At 33.1% G+C, this 18,057-nt stretch overlaps 1 protein-coding gene across 4 annotated transcripts in view; it reads right to left on the bottom strand.

Annotated features, from left to right (window-relative positions):
• LOC110286342 (uncharacterized) overlaps positions 1-18,057 on the bottom strand; it is a 343,296-nt gene that overhangs the window by 220,892 nt on the left and 104,347 nt on the right. For all 4 annotated transcript variants that reach the window (XM_085837621.1, XM_085837619.1, XM_085837618.1 and 1 more), the window contains one exon: positions 6,247-6,288. In XM_085837621.1, coding sequence (XP_085693747.1) covers positions 6,247-6,288 — 42 coding nt within the window. The remainder of the gene's footprint in view (positions 1-6,246; positions 6,289-18,057) is intronic.

The following is an 18,057-nucleotide window of genomic DNA, read 5'->3' on the forward strand; positions in this document are numbered from 1 at the left end:
TTTGTATACTTTTGCAAGTATGGATTTAAGGTACAATCACAGTCTCTAAATATTCATTAAAAAGTTAAACAGAATAAATTTTAATCTTTCAAAATCATGTAATTAAAAGAATTGGATAATTAAATGACAGTTAAGAAAATTCATTGTTTGTTTGACCAATTACTCCTCCAGATAACATGCTTTTTAGAAGGATCTTGAACCTTTAGGAGGTAGAACTTTGCTGGAGAAATGAGTCACTTGGCTGTGTGATTGAAGGTAGGCCTAAACACTTTCTTTCCACTTTCTGCTTCCTAAAGACTATGAACACAGTGTAAACTGCAACTATGCCCTCTCCATTATGATGGATTGCTTTACTTTTTAAACTGTAAAAAAAAAAACAAACCAAACCCTTCCTTAAGTCATGTCTTTGTCAGGAATTTGGTTGCAGCAACAAAAGTATTATAGTCACAATAAAAACAATTGTTTTGTATGGTATCTAAAATATTAATTAATATGTAAATTAAGATTTAAAAAACTAAATTTCAAAATTTTTAAGTAGAGTGACAAATGATGGCGCAATTAACTATCCAGTTATCATTCAGCTCAATATAGAAACTACAGTTTACACATAATTCATTATAATTGCCAGAATAGAGCTCTATAAATATGTACTGTTGACAATTATCATTCCATATAAGTAGTTTTCACACCATCTATGGAAATATTTACAGTTTGTGTGATGTTGCCTTTAAGTAAATAAAAGTGTATTGGTAAATCCTGGAGTTAGATATGGATTTTTTAATATTCTTATCTTTCATGTCAGACATATTCAATGTAGTAGTATGTTATTGACCTTACTATAAATGATACATTGATGATAATGAAAAGGGAGTGTTTACTATAGATGCACCCACAACAGCACACTTAAAACCTTTTAAGCTTCGTCTCAACATTTCAAAAATGTTCTTCCTATACCTTGTGTACTCTGTGTAGATAGATGCAAGATAATAAAGCTGTGAGGTGGGAATGGGTAGGTGGGTGGGTAGGTGGGGATGGGTGGGTGGGGGAGCATGGTCATAGAGGCAAAGGGGAGGGGGAACATTTGAAATGTAAATAAATAAGATAACCAATTATAAGTAATTAGTACTGAAAATGTTAATGATTAAATCTGTATATGTAACCACTGAATTTGTAAATTTGTGAATGCTCATAGCAAATAACTTATGTATGGCATACAATTTTAAATTAAAGCAATTTACCTTAGCAATTCTTAAATATACATACAACTATTAATTAATACTATTACTGTTAATTATAGGAATCATACAGTGCATTAAATCCTAAAATGTATTCTTTGGCAGCCTGTATAAGTTACCATAAGGTTCTGATGCATTTGCCACTCAAAAAGATATAGTACTTTTATCTTTATTTCTCTTTTAGATGCTGACCATAGCTTAATATGTCTTTTTTTATATTTTTGGCTTCTTTATTCTTTCTCTAATGCACTCCTCCCTGACATATGGCTGCTGATCCTCAAAATGGTGACACCTATGTCTATTTAAATCAAACAGCATGGTTTTGTTTCTTTTCTCTAGTCACACCATTCCCTGAAGCTTCTGAGAATTATGCTTGCCTGCCTTGGATATTTTCTATTAAAGTCTAATAAAACTGACGGGGCTTAAAAAATGCATTCCACTCATCTGATTGAAACTTACTCTATATCCCATCCTACCTCATGCATCAGTCTCCAGGAATTACCATTCCAATTAGTATTTCAATGTTATCATTAAGGACATTTCAATGTCTATTCAATGTTTGGGGTAACTTTAGAAAAGTATGATAGGCATGTAAAGTGATGGATGTTAATTGGCTTGATTCACTCCATAAGACAGATAGATATACACATACATACATACATACACACACACACACACACACACACACACACAGAGGAAGGAAGGGAGGGAAGGAGAAGAGGAGAGAGAGAGAGAGAGAGTGTGTTCACATCATCCTCAATGCCCCTCAATGCTAAAAATAGATATAATTACTATTTTTTCAAATCAGTCTTGCTATGTAGCTCAAGTTGGCCTTTAAGTTATAATCTTCCTGTTTCATCATACAGAATTCTTGGGTTACAGATGTTTACAACCAGTCTGACTTCATTCATTTTTGTATATATTCCTTTATAACACTTGAGAAATATTTTTACATAACTGGCATAGGAAAATACAGTGATTTAAATAAAGAGAAAAATAGACTCACTATATTCATGTTTGTACCAAATATATATTTCATCCTCCAGAGTTAATTTAATTTGGTACACAAAAATATCAAGAATGCCAAAAATTTTAACTTGTGTTACATGCTTTATAAGTTCAAATGGAAAATACTTTTAAACAAAATAGATTCTGTCTGTTTTAATAGGAGATAAAAGTTTTAATCAACTGGTTATCTTAAATCTGTTGAGAAAAAAAAAACCTCAAGGTATGTTAACCATGTTTATATTTTTTCTCTGTGTTTCAGATATATCTTTATTTTCACATATAAAACAGCTGCTTTATGTAGAATGTACATTTCTTGGACCATACATATGGGATGAACTTAGTGTATATACGAGTAAAAGAATAGCATTGAACTGAAGTATCTTAGGACACACATGTAGAAAAGGTAAGAGTTTTGTCATTTCCCAAGAAACAAAATAAGAAAAATGCATTTATGCCGGGCGTGGTGGCGCACGCCTTTAATCACAGCACTTGGGAGGCAGAAGCAGGCAAATTTCTAAGGTCGAGGTCAGCCTGGTCTACAAAGTGAGTTCCAGGACAGCCAGGCTATAGAGAGAAACCCTGTCTCAAAAAAACAAAAACAAAAACAAAAAACCAAACAAACAAAAGACAAAAAAAAAAAAGAAAAAGAAAAATGCATTCATGCTACACAGTAATGGATTCTATAGCAATCTGTGGTGGGATGATCTGACACTAAGAACTATCAACATATACAGTAAAAGCTTCTCAGATAACAGTATTTCCTAAAACTACAATCATATAAGTGTAGGTTATATAAATTGTGATATCCACAGCAAAATACAAATTTTGCTGTCGTAATTCACATTCAAACCCTATATGTACAATTAATTAGCTGTATGACTTTGCAGAAGTATATTAAAGCCCATAAAGTATAGTTTCTTCATTTTTAAAATTTATCTTAAGTGTACAGGAATAATTGAAGTGAAATAAGTGCTAAGAACCAAGACTTTTATCTGTAAACTTGCATATATGAACAGTGATTAAAATGTTGGAGTATGTTGCTGGACAAAAACTAAAATGTCTTCCAAGTCTAAGATTTTGTTTTATTTCACAATACTGTTAATTTTACCAGAGATATTCCAAAACTTGAATTCTAGAAATGATATCTGAATCTAGCATGTATCAATTTATACTTTTCTAAGAAGAAATATAACAAAAGAACTAAGATTAAAACAGAAGATGAGGGGTGTTTACATATTGCTGAGAATTTAATCTAGGGACTTGTACATGTATGATGGGTAAGCATTCTAACATGGAAATATCCCTAGCCCTAGGAGATTATTCCCTAAGGACAAATTTGGTCCTGTGAAGGCTAGTATAGGGGAATGCCAGGACAGTGAAGCAACAGTGGGTGGGTTGGTAAGAGGGGGAGGGGGGAGATGGGATAGGGGATTTTGGAGGGGAAACGAGCAAAGGGGATAACATTAGAAATGTAAATAAAGAAAATATCTAATAAAAAAATTTAAAAAACATAAGGATGCTTCTTCTGCTCTGATCTCTGTGTTCTCGTGCCTCATTTAATCTTGTACTTTACAAAATCTATCTTTGAGAAGGGCCCTAAATTTAGCACACAATGGTCACAAAGATGGTTATAATGCACAAAGTGACCAGCGCCACAATCATAAAGCCATAGATCTTATATGCCCAGAAAACCATGAAGATGAAATGCATTTCAATAAAAATTGAGCCAAGAGGTAAAATTCTTCCCAGGAAAACAATAACTGCAGGCTCTATAGAACCATTTTTCCCCCTCTGGGATAGGATGAGGCACAGCAATGAATTGACAAGGGAAGTTGGGCTGACCTGACAGTTTTCGACCAAGTATTGTACCAACAAGATTTATAGGAAGAATAGCAAAAAAAAAAAAAAAAAAAAAAAAAAAAAAAAAAAAAGCAGATGCAGAAAATGCCCACCATTGTTCCAAAAGGAATGGCTCTAGAAGCATGGTAATAAATGACTATAAAGCTGATAAAGAATGCAGTCCCACACAGCATAGCTGAGATAAGGAATGCCCCAATAAATATCTGCTTTATTCATCTCCTTCCTCTTATTCTAGCATACAGACTTCCTCCACAATCCCATCATTGGAGATGTAGCAGCACAGACAAACATGTCTGTACTGAGAATCAAACTTCCATTTGTACATAAATTCTCTATCATGGCAACAATAATAATAATAAAATACGCAGCAAATACCTGACATCCAGAACCAATGAAAGAAGAAAATATCAGAGGGTAACTCAATTGTTTGAACATATCTCCATGAACCTGCTCCCATCTATATTCACTTGTTTTCAGTCAATTCTCCACTCAAATTTATCTTTTTTTTAACAAAATTAAAAACTATTAAATTCTATAAGGACTATATCTGCTGTTGTCTTAATAGGTGGATTTTAGTTGGATTAAACTCATTTATGTATCTTAAAATCAACCCCATTTTCAATTCCATCCAAACAAGATACAGTATGAAAGTAGAGGTGTACTCTGTATAATGCAATTTACAATAGAGTTAGCAAGCAAAGTGTTAATTGGAGAAGATACTTGTTTTTATTAGTCGTTTAAAATTTTTTATAAATTTACATTTTAACTGAATGTCTAAACTGATTATATTTCCCTCTCTCCTAAATTAAGATATAAGTTACTCTTACAACTTTTGGGGTGTTCAATGGAGGTTATACATCAGAAATTATTTAAAAACAAGGAGGAGTTATAAATGTATCTAACATTAATAATGTCATGTAAGTATAGGTTACTGGTAGCATTTAGATATATAGATTGATTGGGGAACTTTTTAGGGGGATGATGAATAGTGAAAAAAATGTTTTGGTTTGCATGGCTTTATACATCTTGTCTACCGTTGCATGAAACACAGGATCTTTTCAAAATGTGTGTGACATACTTCTTTTGTGAAGGGGTTGATTTTCTTTTATGAAACTCTTACTGGAACTAAATTTGTAATTTAGAAACATTTAATTTTCATAACCCTGGCTGGGACATTTAAGTAACATCTAGTTCATTATTGCTTTAGAATGTTCAAATAAAATTTCCTGACTCCCAAACAGGGGGCCCTTAAAACATGTTAACTCTTAACAGGAAAATATATTTAACATTTTTATATCTTACCAGAACATTTTCACTTACAAAAGAAATAAGTCTGAAAGCCAAAAGAATTGAAAAAGGAAAGAATTTAAAGACAATTTGGTATATTTCTATGCTAGATAATATGTTAGGAATGAAATTGCTATTAGGTGATTTCTTTTTATGGAGCAAATGATTGCTAAGCAATGGGGTGGGGTGTGAATCTATTAAGGCACTTAAAATCATGTGTGCTCAAGCCACTTAAAAATTTCCTTAAAATTAATACTAGCTTGATTTAGAAATGAGAAAAATTAAATTTCCTATTTATCTAAACTATATATATCAAGCGGTCTGTACACCTATAAAAGATGAGCATGTGTATTTAAATGAATATAAAATAAAAATGCTATTTAGTGGAACTAAATGAGAAAAGTTCAATAACAGTGAGTGAACCTTTAATGAAGATGAATGCATCCATGACAATATTTGCTATAAATAATTTTGCATAAAATATATTAACACGTATTTAGGGGATAACAAACACTCTAAAAACAGAATCTCTGACAAAAACAGTTTCATAAGGAACAGTCATAAATATTAATAAATACCTTTCAGTTTTAGTATGAAATAAGAATTTTTATAATTCAATCTTCACTATAGTTATTGTTTTGTCTAACAAACTAGAATGCTTTGTATAAAATATTTAATTATACCCAACTGCATTTGTATGTTACAAATAAACCAAAATATACTTTAAATATTCTCTCTATATAAATAACTCATTATCATACAGAGTAGTAAAGGAAATGTATATACTGCAATAGTATAATGAACAATATAGTGAATAAGAAATATTTCCTTTTAAAAGTCTTAAAGGTACACTTACCACGTCTATTATATCAGATTCATTTTCATGGGTAAGATCAGACTAAAAAAGAAGAAGACATAAATTAGTGTTTATTGACATAAAATTATTTATTTAAGGGAACAGAATATATATCAATAGAACCTTATCTCCATTGTTTTCATTCCTTATTGAAGGAAATATATTCTGAATCTGAGGAACAATCTGTATTTATCTATGTTTTAACAGTTTGCATTTATCCAGACACATTTATAGTGATTCCAATGAAATACAACTAAATCTGTCTTTTTTTTTTCTGTACCATGGTTTCATTTTCTTAGACCCATGTTTCAAATTCTTTGAATTCTATTAACATTTTCCTTTGGGTCTCTACATACTTTAGTTCAGACATTATATAGTCTCTCAATATTATCCTTAAAAAATAAATTTTAACATCCATATGACTTAAATCTATTTAATCAATATAAATTTCATTTTCCAATAAAACAATTATGTTAAAACTTTTATACTGAAACTTCTTTCCCATATTTTCTATCATAATTGTTTTATTCAACTGTCAATATTTACAAAAATAAACATTTAAGTGATTTATCTGCTCACCACAGATATTTTAAAACTACTTAATTTTATAATACACAAGTACACACCTGACAGATATGTAGCTTAATGATATTTTACATATGAATATGCCTGCACAATTACAACAGAAACTATAGAATTATATTATAAAATATAGAATATCCCCTTCATGTTCCTATCCCAGACTATAGTTCGAGTAATAATCAATGCTTTCAATTGTCTCAAAATTTTATTTTTGGTATTTCATATTAATGAAATCATATGGCATGCATATTCTCCCCCCACACCGGTTTACTTGCCATACTATTTATAAGAAACATGTATGTTACTGAATATCACATAATTTAAGTTTACACAGTTCAACCTTTCCCAGTTTTTGGTTTCAATATTCCAGCATACTTGCATTTAGATTGTCACTCTTTTAAAATTTATTTCTCACATATAAACATACATATATAATATATAAAATTTTTCTCTCACACATTATATCTTGACCAAAGTATCCCTTCCCTCCTCTGCTCCCAATCCCTCCCCTCTCTCCCAAATCCATTCATCCTCCATTTCCTTTCAAAAAACAAAGCAGGACTTCCAAGGACATCAAATTAACAGTACATAACAAGTTACAATAAGACTAAGCACAAACCCTCATATTAAGGTTGGTCCTCATATAAGGTAACCCAGTAGCAGTTAAAGAGACTCAAGCACAGGCAGAAGAGTCAGACACATCCCCACTCCCACTGTTGGGAGTCCTACTAAAACACCAAGCTACATAACAGTAATATAATGCAGAGAACTCAGTTCAGGCCTATGCAGACTCTGTAATTGTTGCTTCAGTCTCTGTGAGTCCCCTATGTGCACTGAGTAGTTGATTCTGTGGGCCATATTTTTGTGGTATCGTTTACCCTTCTAGCTCCTACAATCTTCTCCCCTCTTCTGCAGGGGTTCCAATGTCCCCCTAGTCTCTGCATCTGCTCAAAGTCTTAAAGTAATTTAGATACATTTTAATCCAGCTGTAAGGCCTTTTTAAAAATTAAGTATTAAACTATTTAAATTAAATGCAATTACCTTATTTATGTCATTTAGAGTATTTTCTTTTTATGAATCTTGTTTTTTCGTTCATTGTTAATGTGATTATTGAATATTTAGATCATTCAAGTTTTATTAAGTTTTTATCTATACCAACTGCTATCATTATTTTCATGGTTACTATATAACATGTTTAAAGGGTGTACTGGAAAATTCTATGTGTCCTCAAGATCAGTCAGGGGATTCATGAGATCAAAACTGTTTTCATAATATTACTAAAATACATTAAGTGTATTTTCACTTAAGAGTTTTCATGAGTAGGTTAGAAATGTGATATGCAAGCAAATACACATGTTCAGTATCATCCATTAAATGATAATTAAAAGTGTTTCAAATTATAATAATCTTCCTTTTGTGTTTAGATATGTTATTTATGATGGTATGTAATGAATTCATTATTATTATATCTAGATGAATTAATTTACTTATTTTAATGAGACATTATGTGTGATACAGTTTTAAAAATATATGTTGACTCCAGAAAGAATGAACTTTTGGTATAATATACTGCTGTCGTCCTGTGTACTTAGGCTGTTTAAGTTCATATGTCTATAAGAGAACTATGTAACTAATGTTATTGTGGCTTGGATTTCCCATATAGTCAACTTTTACAACCACATATACTCCTGAATTATGTACTCTTGCATGCCCATGAATAAAAGTAATATTTGTGTATGTTGTAGTAATTGTTTGTTAAAAGTAACCATCAGGTTGAAAATAATTTTATACAATAAATATCTACCAAAAAGGTTTTTAAAAACAGCATGTGGATATAGCTTTACAACTTCTGTTTGCAGTGCTGAGCACTTTTGGGTTAGTTGGGGTCAATAAAATGAATTTTCCCTTGTAAAACTGTTAGATTTCTGCAGTATATCTCTCATTCATTCCCAATGCCATGTTTTCTATGCTATTCAAGAAATATAGAGCAAAGACCTTTGTTATGGGCAGGCACAGAGAGGCACAATAGGCACATGGACAAAACAGGGACAGATTAGACACACAAAACAGATGGGCTAGAGGACAGGCCAAGCCATAAAGCCATAAATGAACAACTACAGACATATGGAAGACACCAGAAGTTGAGAATTCAAATTCTGGATTTCTCTTGGTGAAATTGATCTAACAAGAAACTGTTTTATATTCATCCATATGTTATACTGACACGTTTTCTGAGGTTATCTTTAACTTGTTAAGGGGTATGGCATAACATAGAGCAATGTAAACAAATGAAATTTTATGTATGTAACCAACCATAAAGCATGCCTCAGATTAAAAATATTTCCAGTACATAGGAGTCTTTTTCTGGCTCCTGTCCAGTCCACAGCATCTCTGTTTAAAGAAATACCATAAAAATCTTTGCTTGCTTTTAAACTTCACATGAATAGAAACTATAGAATTGTTTGTACAATATGTGATACATTTGTATCTTTTATTCAGCATAATGTGTGAAAATCTGTTATGTTATTGTACATAGTAGTGGTTCATATCATATATATTCTATACAAATATATCCTAATTTTGTTGCTCATTTCAGGTTTTGACATGCCTTCCTCACTAAGCTTAATTATTATTGTTATTTATAGAATTTTATTCATAACATACATAATGAATGTTTTTAACAAGTGGCATAGATTATCATGAAACCTGCTATTTGGTCTCAAATCTTTGTCTTTATGCATCAATTTACTGAATGCTGAAATTAAAAGCATTCATTCCAATACCAGTTAAATTTTTATCATTTTATGTACAACATATACTGAAGCATTTTCTCTTTAAATATTTTAATATGCATTTAAATAATACAGTAAACAATATTTCAATGGTTAAAATTACCTGTTATATATATAATTCTTGTTTTTCTTTTTCTTTTATTTGGACATTTTCTTTATTTACACTTCAAATGTTATATCCCCTTTCCCAGTTCTGCAACCCCATAGGTGGATCATTATTATGAACTAACCAGTACCCCAGAGCTCTTGTCTCTAGCTGCATTTGTATCAAAAGATGGCCTAGTAGGCCATCACTGGAAAGAGAGGCCCATTGGACTTGCCAACTTTATATGCCCCAGTACAGGGGAATGCCAGGGCCAAGGGGTGGGGGTGGGTGGGTGGGGGACTGGGGGGGTGTATTGGGGACTTTTTGGATAGCATTGGAAATGTAATTGAGGAAATTACCTAATTAAAAAAAAAAGAACGGTGTTGTACTTTGTCAAAGATGAATATGTGGGATTTTCTTGTGATTTGTTTATAAGGTGTATTACACTGATGGATTTTTTTATGTTGAACTATCCCTGAATTCCTGGGATGAAGCCTACTTGGTCATGGTGGATGGTATCTTTGATGTGTCCTTGGATTTGGTTTGAGAGTACTGTATTGAGTAACTTTGCATTAAATGTTCATAAGAGAAATTTGGATGGTACTAAGATAAGCAATAGAATAGGAGAAATTTTGCCACCTCTGTATCTGAAAACTGATTAATATCTAAAATTTCAAAAATCAAAACACAAAACAACCTAAAATGCTCCAATAAATAAATGAGCAAATGAATAGTTTTCAATAAAAAGACAAAGAGCTAATATTTATATGAAAAATGTTCAACATTCTTAGTAATTAGAGAGTTGATTGCTCCAGCCTAAATGGATATCATCAAGTAAACAGATGGTAAGCCCTATTGCTGAAAATACCATTTACTTTCGTCATCAAAAAAGGAGAATTTATCTGCTGGCCAACTAGAAATTTTATGCCTTCTAACTAGCATTCATAGTGCCAGAAAATTCTATACACACTACTGGATAACAAAAGCAATAGTCAATTTCCCCATGTGTGTGTGTATATATATATATATATATATATATACACACGCGTGTGTGTGTATATGTGTGTGTACTTAATCTTAAGTGGGATAATCTTTATCAACTTCCTCTTCTCAAGGCTCAAGGATCTATGTGAAAGATGAGTCAGAAAGATCCAGAAGTTGTGGGTCACTTCAAAGAAACAGTGTCTTCTAACATCACTGATACACACATAAAATCACAGCAACTGTGACAGCATGCACAAGAATTGCAAAAGCCAGTAAAATAACAGCACAAAGAAAGTTGAACAGGGAAAAAATTACACTCCTAACCAAGAAGTTATTTACAGTTGATATTTGCTGAAGGAGGGAGAGAGCAACTGTGGCATTGGGTGCTGTGGATTTGGTCTCATGCTTGTATTATGTTAATTGGGTCCCCAAAATTACATGGAAATATGCACATCTGCACTTAAGACACTGAGGGTCCCTCCCCTTAGTTGGTTTTGATCGATAAATAAAGTTGTCAGGGCGACTAGTTGGGCAGAGAAACAGCAGGGCTTTTAGGATTCTAGGGCAAGGGGCCAAGGAAGGAGGAAAGGACAGACGCCATGACAGAAAAGGCCTAGCTGCAAAACTTGAGAAGTACAAGATAGAGAGACAGCCTACATGTATGAACCAGGGATCACGGCCCAAAAGGGTTGCAGGTCTGGGTCCAGGGCAGTCAAGATGGAATATATAGGTTTTAATAAGTGATGATTTGGGATCATCTGAAATTACATCAGCCACATGAAGCTTAGGAAGTGGCTCAGCCATTGAGCTGGTTAAGACATATTAAAATGTAAGGCGGCATGCGTATGTATTCTATATGTGCCACAGCAGCTGGGATGATTTGAGCAGAGATTACTTTGCTACTACAACAACTGGGTGTATCAATCACAGTCCAGGACAAGATTTGTGTGTGTGTGTGTGTGTGTGTGTGTGTGTGTATGTGTGCTTTCTTGTGTTTTAAAGAATGCAGAAATGAGTAGATAGGGAGGTAGGTAGGATATGGGAAGATTTGAGATGGTGAAAATATATAATCAAAACATATTGTATATAAAACATAAAAAATAATAAAATTGTAGGAATGTAAATTAGTCTAGTGTATTGTGAAAATCAGTACCAAGATTCCTCAGAAACTTAAATATATAACTACCATATCATCCAGCATGTGAATCCAGGAAGTTTGTAAGTAACTCAGTAAATCCACATATCACAGAGATATGTGCATATAAATGTTTATTGTAGCTCTACTCATAACTAAGTTATGGTATAAACTGAGTTAATAAATAAAAGACTATTTAACCATGAGCATCCAATATTTTGTTGCTTATAAGAAAATGCCCCTCAACAGAAGAATGGATACAAAAAATGCGGTACATTTACACAATGGAGTACTATTCATCTATTAAAAAGAATGAATTTATGAAATTCCTAGGCAAATGGTTGGACCTGGAGGGCATTATCCTGAGTGAGGCAACCCAATCACAAAAGAACTCAAATGATATATACTCACTGATAAGTGGATATTAGCGCAGAAACTTAGAATACCCAAGATATAAGTTACAATTTCCAAAACACATGAACCTCAAGAACGAAGACCAAAGTGTGGACACTTTGCCCCTTCTTAGAATTTGAGACCAAAACACCCATGGAAGGAGTTACAGAGACAAAGTTTGGAGCTGAGATGAAAGGATGGACCATCTAGAGACTGCCATATTCAGGGATCCTTCCCATAATCAGCCTCCAAACACTGACACCATTGCATACACTAGCAAGATTTTGCTGAAAGGACCCAGATATAGCTGTCTCTAGTGAGACTATGCCGGGGCCTAGCAAACACAGAAGTGGATGCTCACAGTCAGCTATTGGATGGATCACAGGGCCCCCAATGGAGGAGCTAGAGAAAGTACCCAAGGAGCTAAAGGGATCTGCAACCCTATAGGTGCAACAACATTATGAACTAACCAGTACCCTGGAGCTCTTGACTCTAGCTGCATATGTATCAAGAGATGGCCTACTCGGGATCACTGGAAAGAGAGGCCCATTGGACTTGCAAACTTTATATGCCCCAGTACAGAGGAACACCAGGGCCAAAAAGTGGGAGTGGGTGGGTAGGGGGGTGGAGGGGAGGGTATGGGGGACTTTTGGGATAGCATTGGAAATGTAAATGAGGAAAATACCTAATTAAAAAAATTACAAAAAAATGGATTCAACTGGAGTACTTTGATTTGGAAATCAAAAGTAAAAATGACAAATATCAGATTACATCTTACATATGATTCTTAAAATGTATACAAATACATACAATTATGGATGCATATAAGACATAACAGCAGAAGCAAAACTGTCTAAGGTATTAATTGACAAATATAAGACAAAGAAATAGAAGATAAAGGATAGGTAAAAGATATGGTCTAAGTTGGAAATAATAGAAATAACATTTTGAAAGCTATTTATATTTATGAAGATTATACTCAAATACTCAAAAATACACTCAAATAGAATTAAATATGAGAAAAGTTATAATGATCAAATGCTAAAAGTGTATAAATAAAAGTTGGAAGTCAAAACCCTAATCATATAAAGAATCTGAAACCTTCAAGTAGTCTGTCTCTGTTACCTAATGTTTAACTCTCACAACATATATTAGTAGTATGGAAGGGAAAAGCATATGCTGTGATCTAAGGAATGTTAGAACTTTAACTAAGTATATTACTTTTTTTCCTTGTTGACTTTTAGGTATAGGTATCATTAAAACAGAGCTATTAGAAGTATCCAAAAAACAAAGAGAAAATGCATTTTCAATGTGCATTTCTTTCTTTTTTTGTAAAGACACATTTATTTATTATATGTAAGTACACCATAGCTGTCTTCAGACACACCAGAAGAGGGCATCAGAACTCATTATGGGTGGTTGTGAGCCATCATGTGGTTGCTGGAATTTGAACTCAGGACCTTTGGAAGAGCAGTCAGTGCTCTTAGTTGCTGAGCCATCTCTCCAGACCCCAATGTGCATTTTTATAACAAAAACATAAAGAGAATTTGAACCCTGGTGTTAGTTTACAAGGTTGTATCATGAATCCTAAGGAATTTCTAAGTCTAGATAACTTTTGTAGATTCAAAAGCTAATATGTAATTTCAATATTGTGTTTTTCCTTTTTTAAAATGAGTGATTAACTTTAAGCCATTTACTATGTTCAATGATTTATTAAGTTATAAACATTTAAATTCTGAATAGGTTATCTCTAAGTGTTTTTAATAAAAGTAAAATATTAATATTTAATAATTATTCCTTTTTTTGTTTTTTCGAGACAGGGTTCTCTGTATAGCTCTGGCTGTCCTGGAACTCACTCTGTAGACCAGGCTGGCCTCAAACTCAGAAACCTGCCTTCCTCTGCCTCCCGTGGGCCACCACGCCCGGCCTAATAATTATTCTTAATAAAGATTTAAAATATATTTAATGAGAGTGTTAATAAAATTATATTTAGGCATACAAAACATCAGAATAAACAGGTAAAAGATTTCATTACCCAAAAGAAGCACTGAAACATAAGCATAAACCCAAATTTGTAAAAACAATAGAAAACAATGTTAAAATTTGATGCCTCCCATATTTTGAAACAGAATGTCGGCAAAATCTGCGTATTAAAAGGGATAGTTTCAAGCCTGTAGCACTATTGCGAGGAAGCAGAGCTAGAGAGATGGAACCAAATAGAATGTCTTAAATCACTGTAGAAAAACTCTTCAAGTATTTTGTAAGAACCAAGCTCCTTCCTTTTCTATTTATCTGACAATGAGGAGTTTCACTCTGCATATACTGTCAACATGTGTCACACCTTTACAGAACCAAAAGCAATTTAGTTATCTAAACATGCACTTAAATCGCCAAAACTGGGAGGCAAAATAAAGTTTTCCTTAATATGCTGACTCTTTCAGGTATTAATTGGAAAACTGATTAACTCAACACTGAATCAATTAAAGGAATACTGACACTATGGTAATTTTAATTGTCTTTTCTTCCACCTGTCTTCATTTTATTGTCATTTTGAGGCAATTTATATTTCAAATTTGGATCCTCATTCATGAAACAAAAGTAGCATGGCAGATTTTACCCATAAATTATTGTGCCAATCTACATTAGCATATCTGGGATAGATCCAAAGAGAGCAAATATGGAGACAAAGTGTGGAGCAGAGACTGAAGGAAAGGCCATCCAGAAACTGCTGCACCTAGGGATCCATCTCGTATACAGTCACCAAACTCAGACACTATTGTTGATACCAAGAACTGCATGCTGAGCCGGGCAGTGGTGGCACATGCCTTTAATCCCAGCACTTGGGAGGTAGAGGCAGGTGGATTTCTGAGTTCAAGGCCAGCCCGGTCTACGGAGTGAGTTCAGGATAGCCAAGGCTATACAGAGAATCCCTGTCTCAAATAATCAAAAAAAAAAAAAAAATGCACGCTGACAGGAGCCTGATATAGCTGTCTCCTGAGAGCCTCTGCCAGTGCCTGACAAATAGTGGTGGATGCTCGCAGCCAACCATTGGACTGATCATAGAGTCTCCAATGGATGAGTTAGGGAAAGGACTGAAGGAACTAAAGGTGTTTGTAACCCCATAGGAAGAACAACAATATCAACCAACCAGATGCCCCAGAACTCCGAGAGACTAAACCACTAAACAGAGAATACACATGGAGGGACCCATGACTCCAGCTGCATATGTAGCAGAGGATGGCCTTGTTGGGCATCAATGGGAGAAGAGACCCTTGGTCCTGTGAAGGCTTGATGCTCTGGTGTAGGGGAAGAGGGGGGCGGGGAGACAGGAGTGGGTAGGTGGGTGGGGCACACCTTTATAGAAGCAGGAGGATTGGGGGGGGATGGGATAGGTGGTTTCAGGGGGAATCGGGAAAGGGGATAACATTCAAAGTATAAATTTAAAAATTCCAATTTAAAAAAAACTGAAAAAAGAAAGAACTGTATCGAGTTGATCATTTCTCACTCGAAAATAATAAAAAGAAAACTTGGTTAAGATAAAATGCAAATAATATTTAAAAATACTGGAAGGTTAATAAACAATTTACATATGTTTGGGAAAAATTACAAATGGGACAAATAGCAGATTAACTATTGTTTGGTAGGAAAAACAAAAACAGCTAAAACCATCCTGATCGTTCATTTCAAGCTGATCTCTATCCTAAGTACCAAATGATACTTTTGGTACTTTGGCCAAAAGATAAAAGATAGGCTAAACAAACAAACAAACAAACAAACAAACAATACGCTCTTAAGACACAAAACAAACAAGCAAACAATCTATACAACCAGGGATAGATTTTGTTGCTGTTGTTTTAATTTTAAGTCTAGCACTCAGAGATTTTTTTTTTTGAAAATATAAGTTGACTACAAAACAAACAGACATAGACTTTAATATCACACAAAAAAATACAGATTTTTTTTTAAAGTAAAACCGGGCTCTTGAGATGACTCAGTGGTGAAAACCAAAGATCAGAATTCAATTTCTAGTGTCCATGCTGGTGAAAGAGATAACAGATGACTGAAAATTACACACACACACACACACACACACACACACGCAAAGGCACATAGGCACACACAATTTAACAAATAAAAAGGTTATCACTGGAAAGAGACTCTGATTTTAATGTCACCATATTTTAATATTCAATGCCCATGTTCATTTTCTACCAAAATATAAAGTCACAAAAACCCAAATGAGCATAGTATCTTTGAGGGGTGAAACAAACGAAAAGAAACTATCCGGGTGAAACAAACGAAAAGAAACTATCCATAACCCAATACAGACTCTGAGATTATCAGTCAAATGTATTAGAAAAATCCTTTTAAATATATGTAATGATCTAAAAGTAACAACAAAATGAGATCAGAAAAAAATGTATAAAATTTTAGCATAAATATATAGAAATTATTTAAAAGGAACTAACATGAAAATTATGCTGAACATACAAACACAACAACAGATAAAACCAAACCAAGGGAAAAAAATCTAGGCTGAAAGACAAGGTTGATTGATTAACATTCAGGCACCAATAAAGAATTCAGTAAATATTACTATAATTCTATGAATCTCAGAAAATGTTTATTATACCCAATCAAAAATTCTGTGTGTGTGCAGGGGGTGGTGGAAGGAGCCTAGTTAAAAACTAATGACATAGGAAATCTATTTAATGAAACTAGAGCAAAAATAATTGCTAACACAGGGATGGAAATGGACATTATTCAGAGTCCAAATAGATATGCCAGTAAAAAAAAAACAAAAAAAAACAAAAAAAAACCATCAACAACCTATTATAATCAAGAACCCAAGCATAGAAATCAACGAAACAATAGTAAAAATAGTAAGAGAAACATGTCAGAATAACCTTATCTGCTGCAACAGAAACTCGAACACTCAAGAATATAGAGAAATATATATCTCAAAACCTGAAAGTCAACAACCAAATATATCCAACAAATGTTCTCTTAAATATTGATGAAGAAATAAATATAGTGAAGTGACTTTATTGATGAATGTTATCTAGATTTAAAAAGTCATGGCCAATATTCTTATTAATTCTTTATAGAAACAGAATCTATGTTGATATATAAATAAATACATGATATATTAAATACAATCTAAAGTGGGGATGTGGAGCTATTACATAGTGTTGGGCCAAAATAAGAAATACATACAAGAGAGAGTAGTAGTCTAATGAATACAAAGTCCAATGATATACATGTATATCATAAAAATGGTTCATTATTTGGGGCTGGAAAGACAAATCAGTCAATAAAGTATTTTCCCTTAAAATAAAAAATAAAATAAAATGATGCTGAAATGTAAAACAATTATAATAGTTTCTCAATAGAGTTCACCTTTCTAATTTGGTGGGCAGAAAAGTCAGTGAAAGATTAAACAACTAACATTGCCAGTTTTATATTTCTAATCCTTAAATTGGAAATATAAAAGCACTACAAAAAAACACAATTTTACTGAGTCTGTATAATGTGACATCCATTTTAACTTAAGATTGATGTTCTTATACTAGGAGCAAGTTCATTCAACGTTACAAAATAGTTTCAAGTCTTCTGCCTTCTTCCAGTTCATAAAAAATTATCAATTCATATCATATGGGCCTCAAACAAATGTTTCCTGGTGATTATATCCTCAGTTTTATTCCAAGTCTGTTTTTAGCTATTTATATCATGTTTCAAAGGAACTAATTTAAACTTGACAGTGTCTCAACAGAAAATCTTTATCTAGTATTTGAAGACCAAGAAAAATGCTTCTGTAATGCCTTGTCTTTTTAAAACAA

Source organism: Mus caroli, unplaced genomic scaffold (genome assembly GCF_978045245.1).
Source record: "Mus caroli unplaced genomic scaffold, Mus_caroli_1 scaffold_5, whole genome shotgun sequence".
Lineage (NCBI taxonomy): Eukaryota > Metazoa > Chordata > Mammalia > Rodentia > Muridae > Mus > Mus caroli.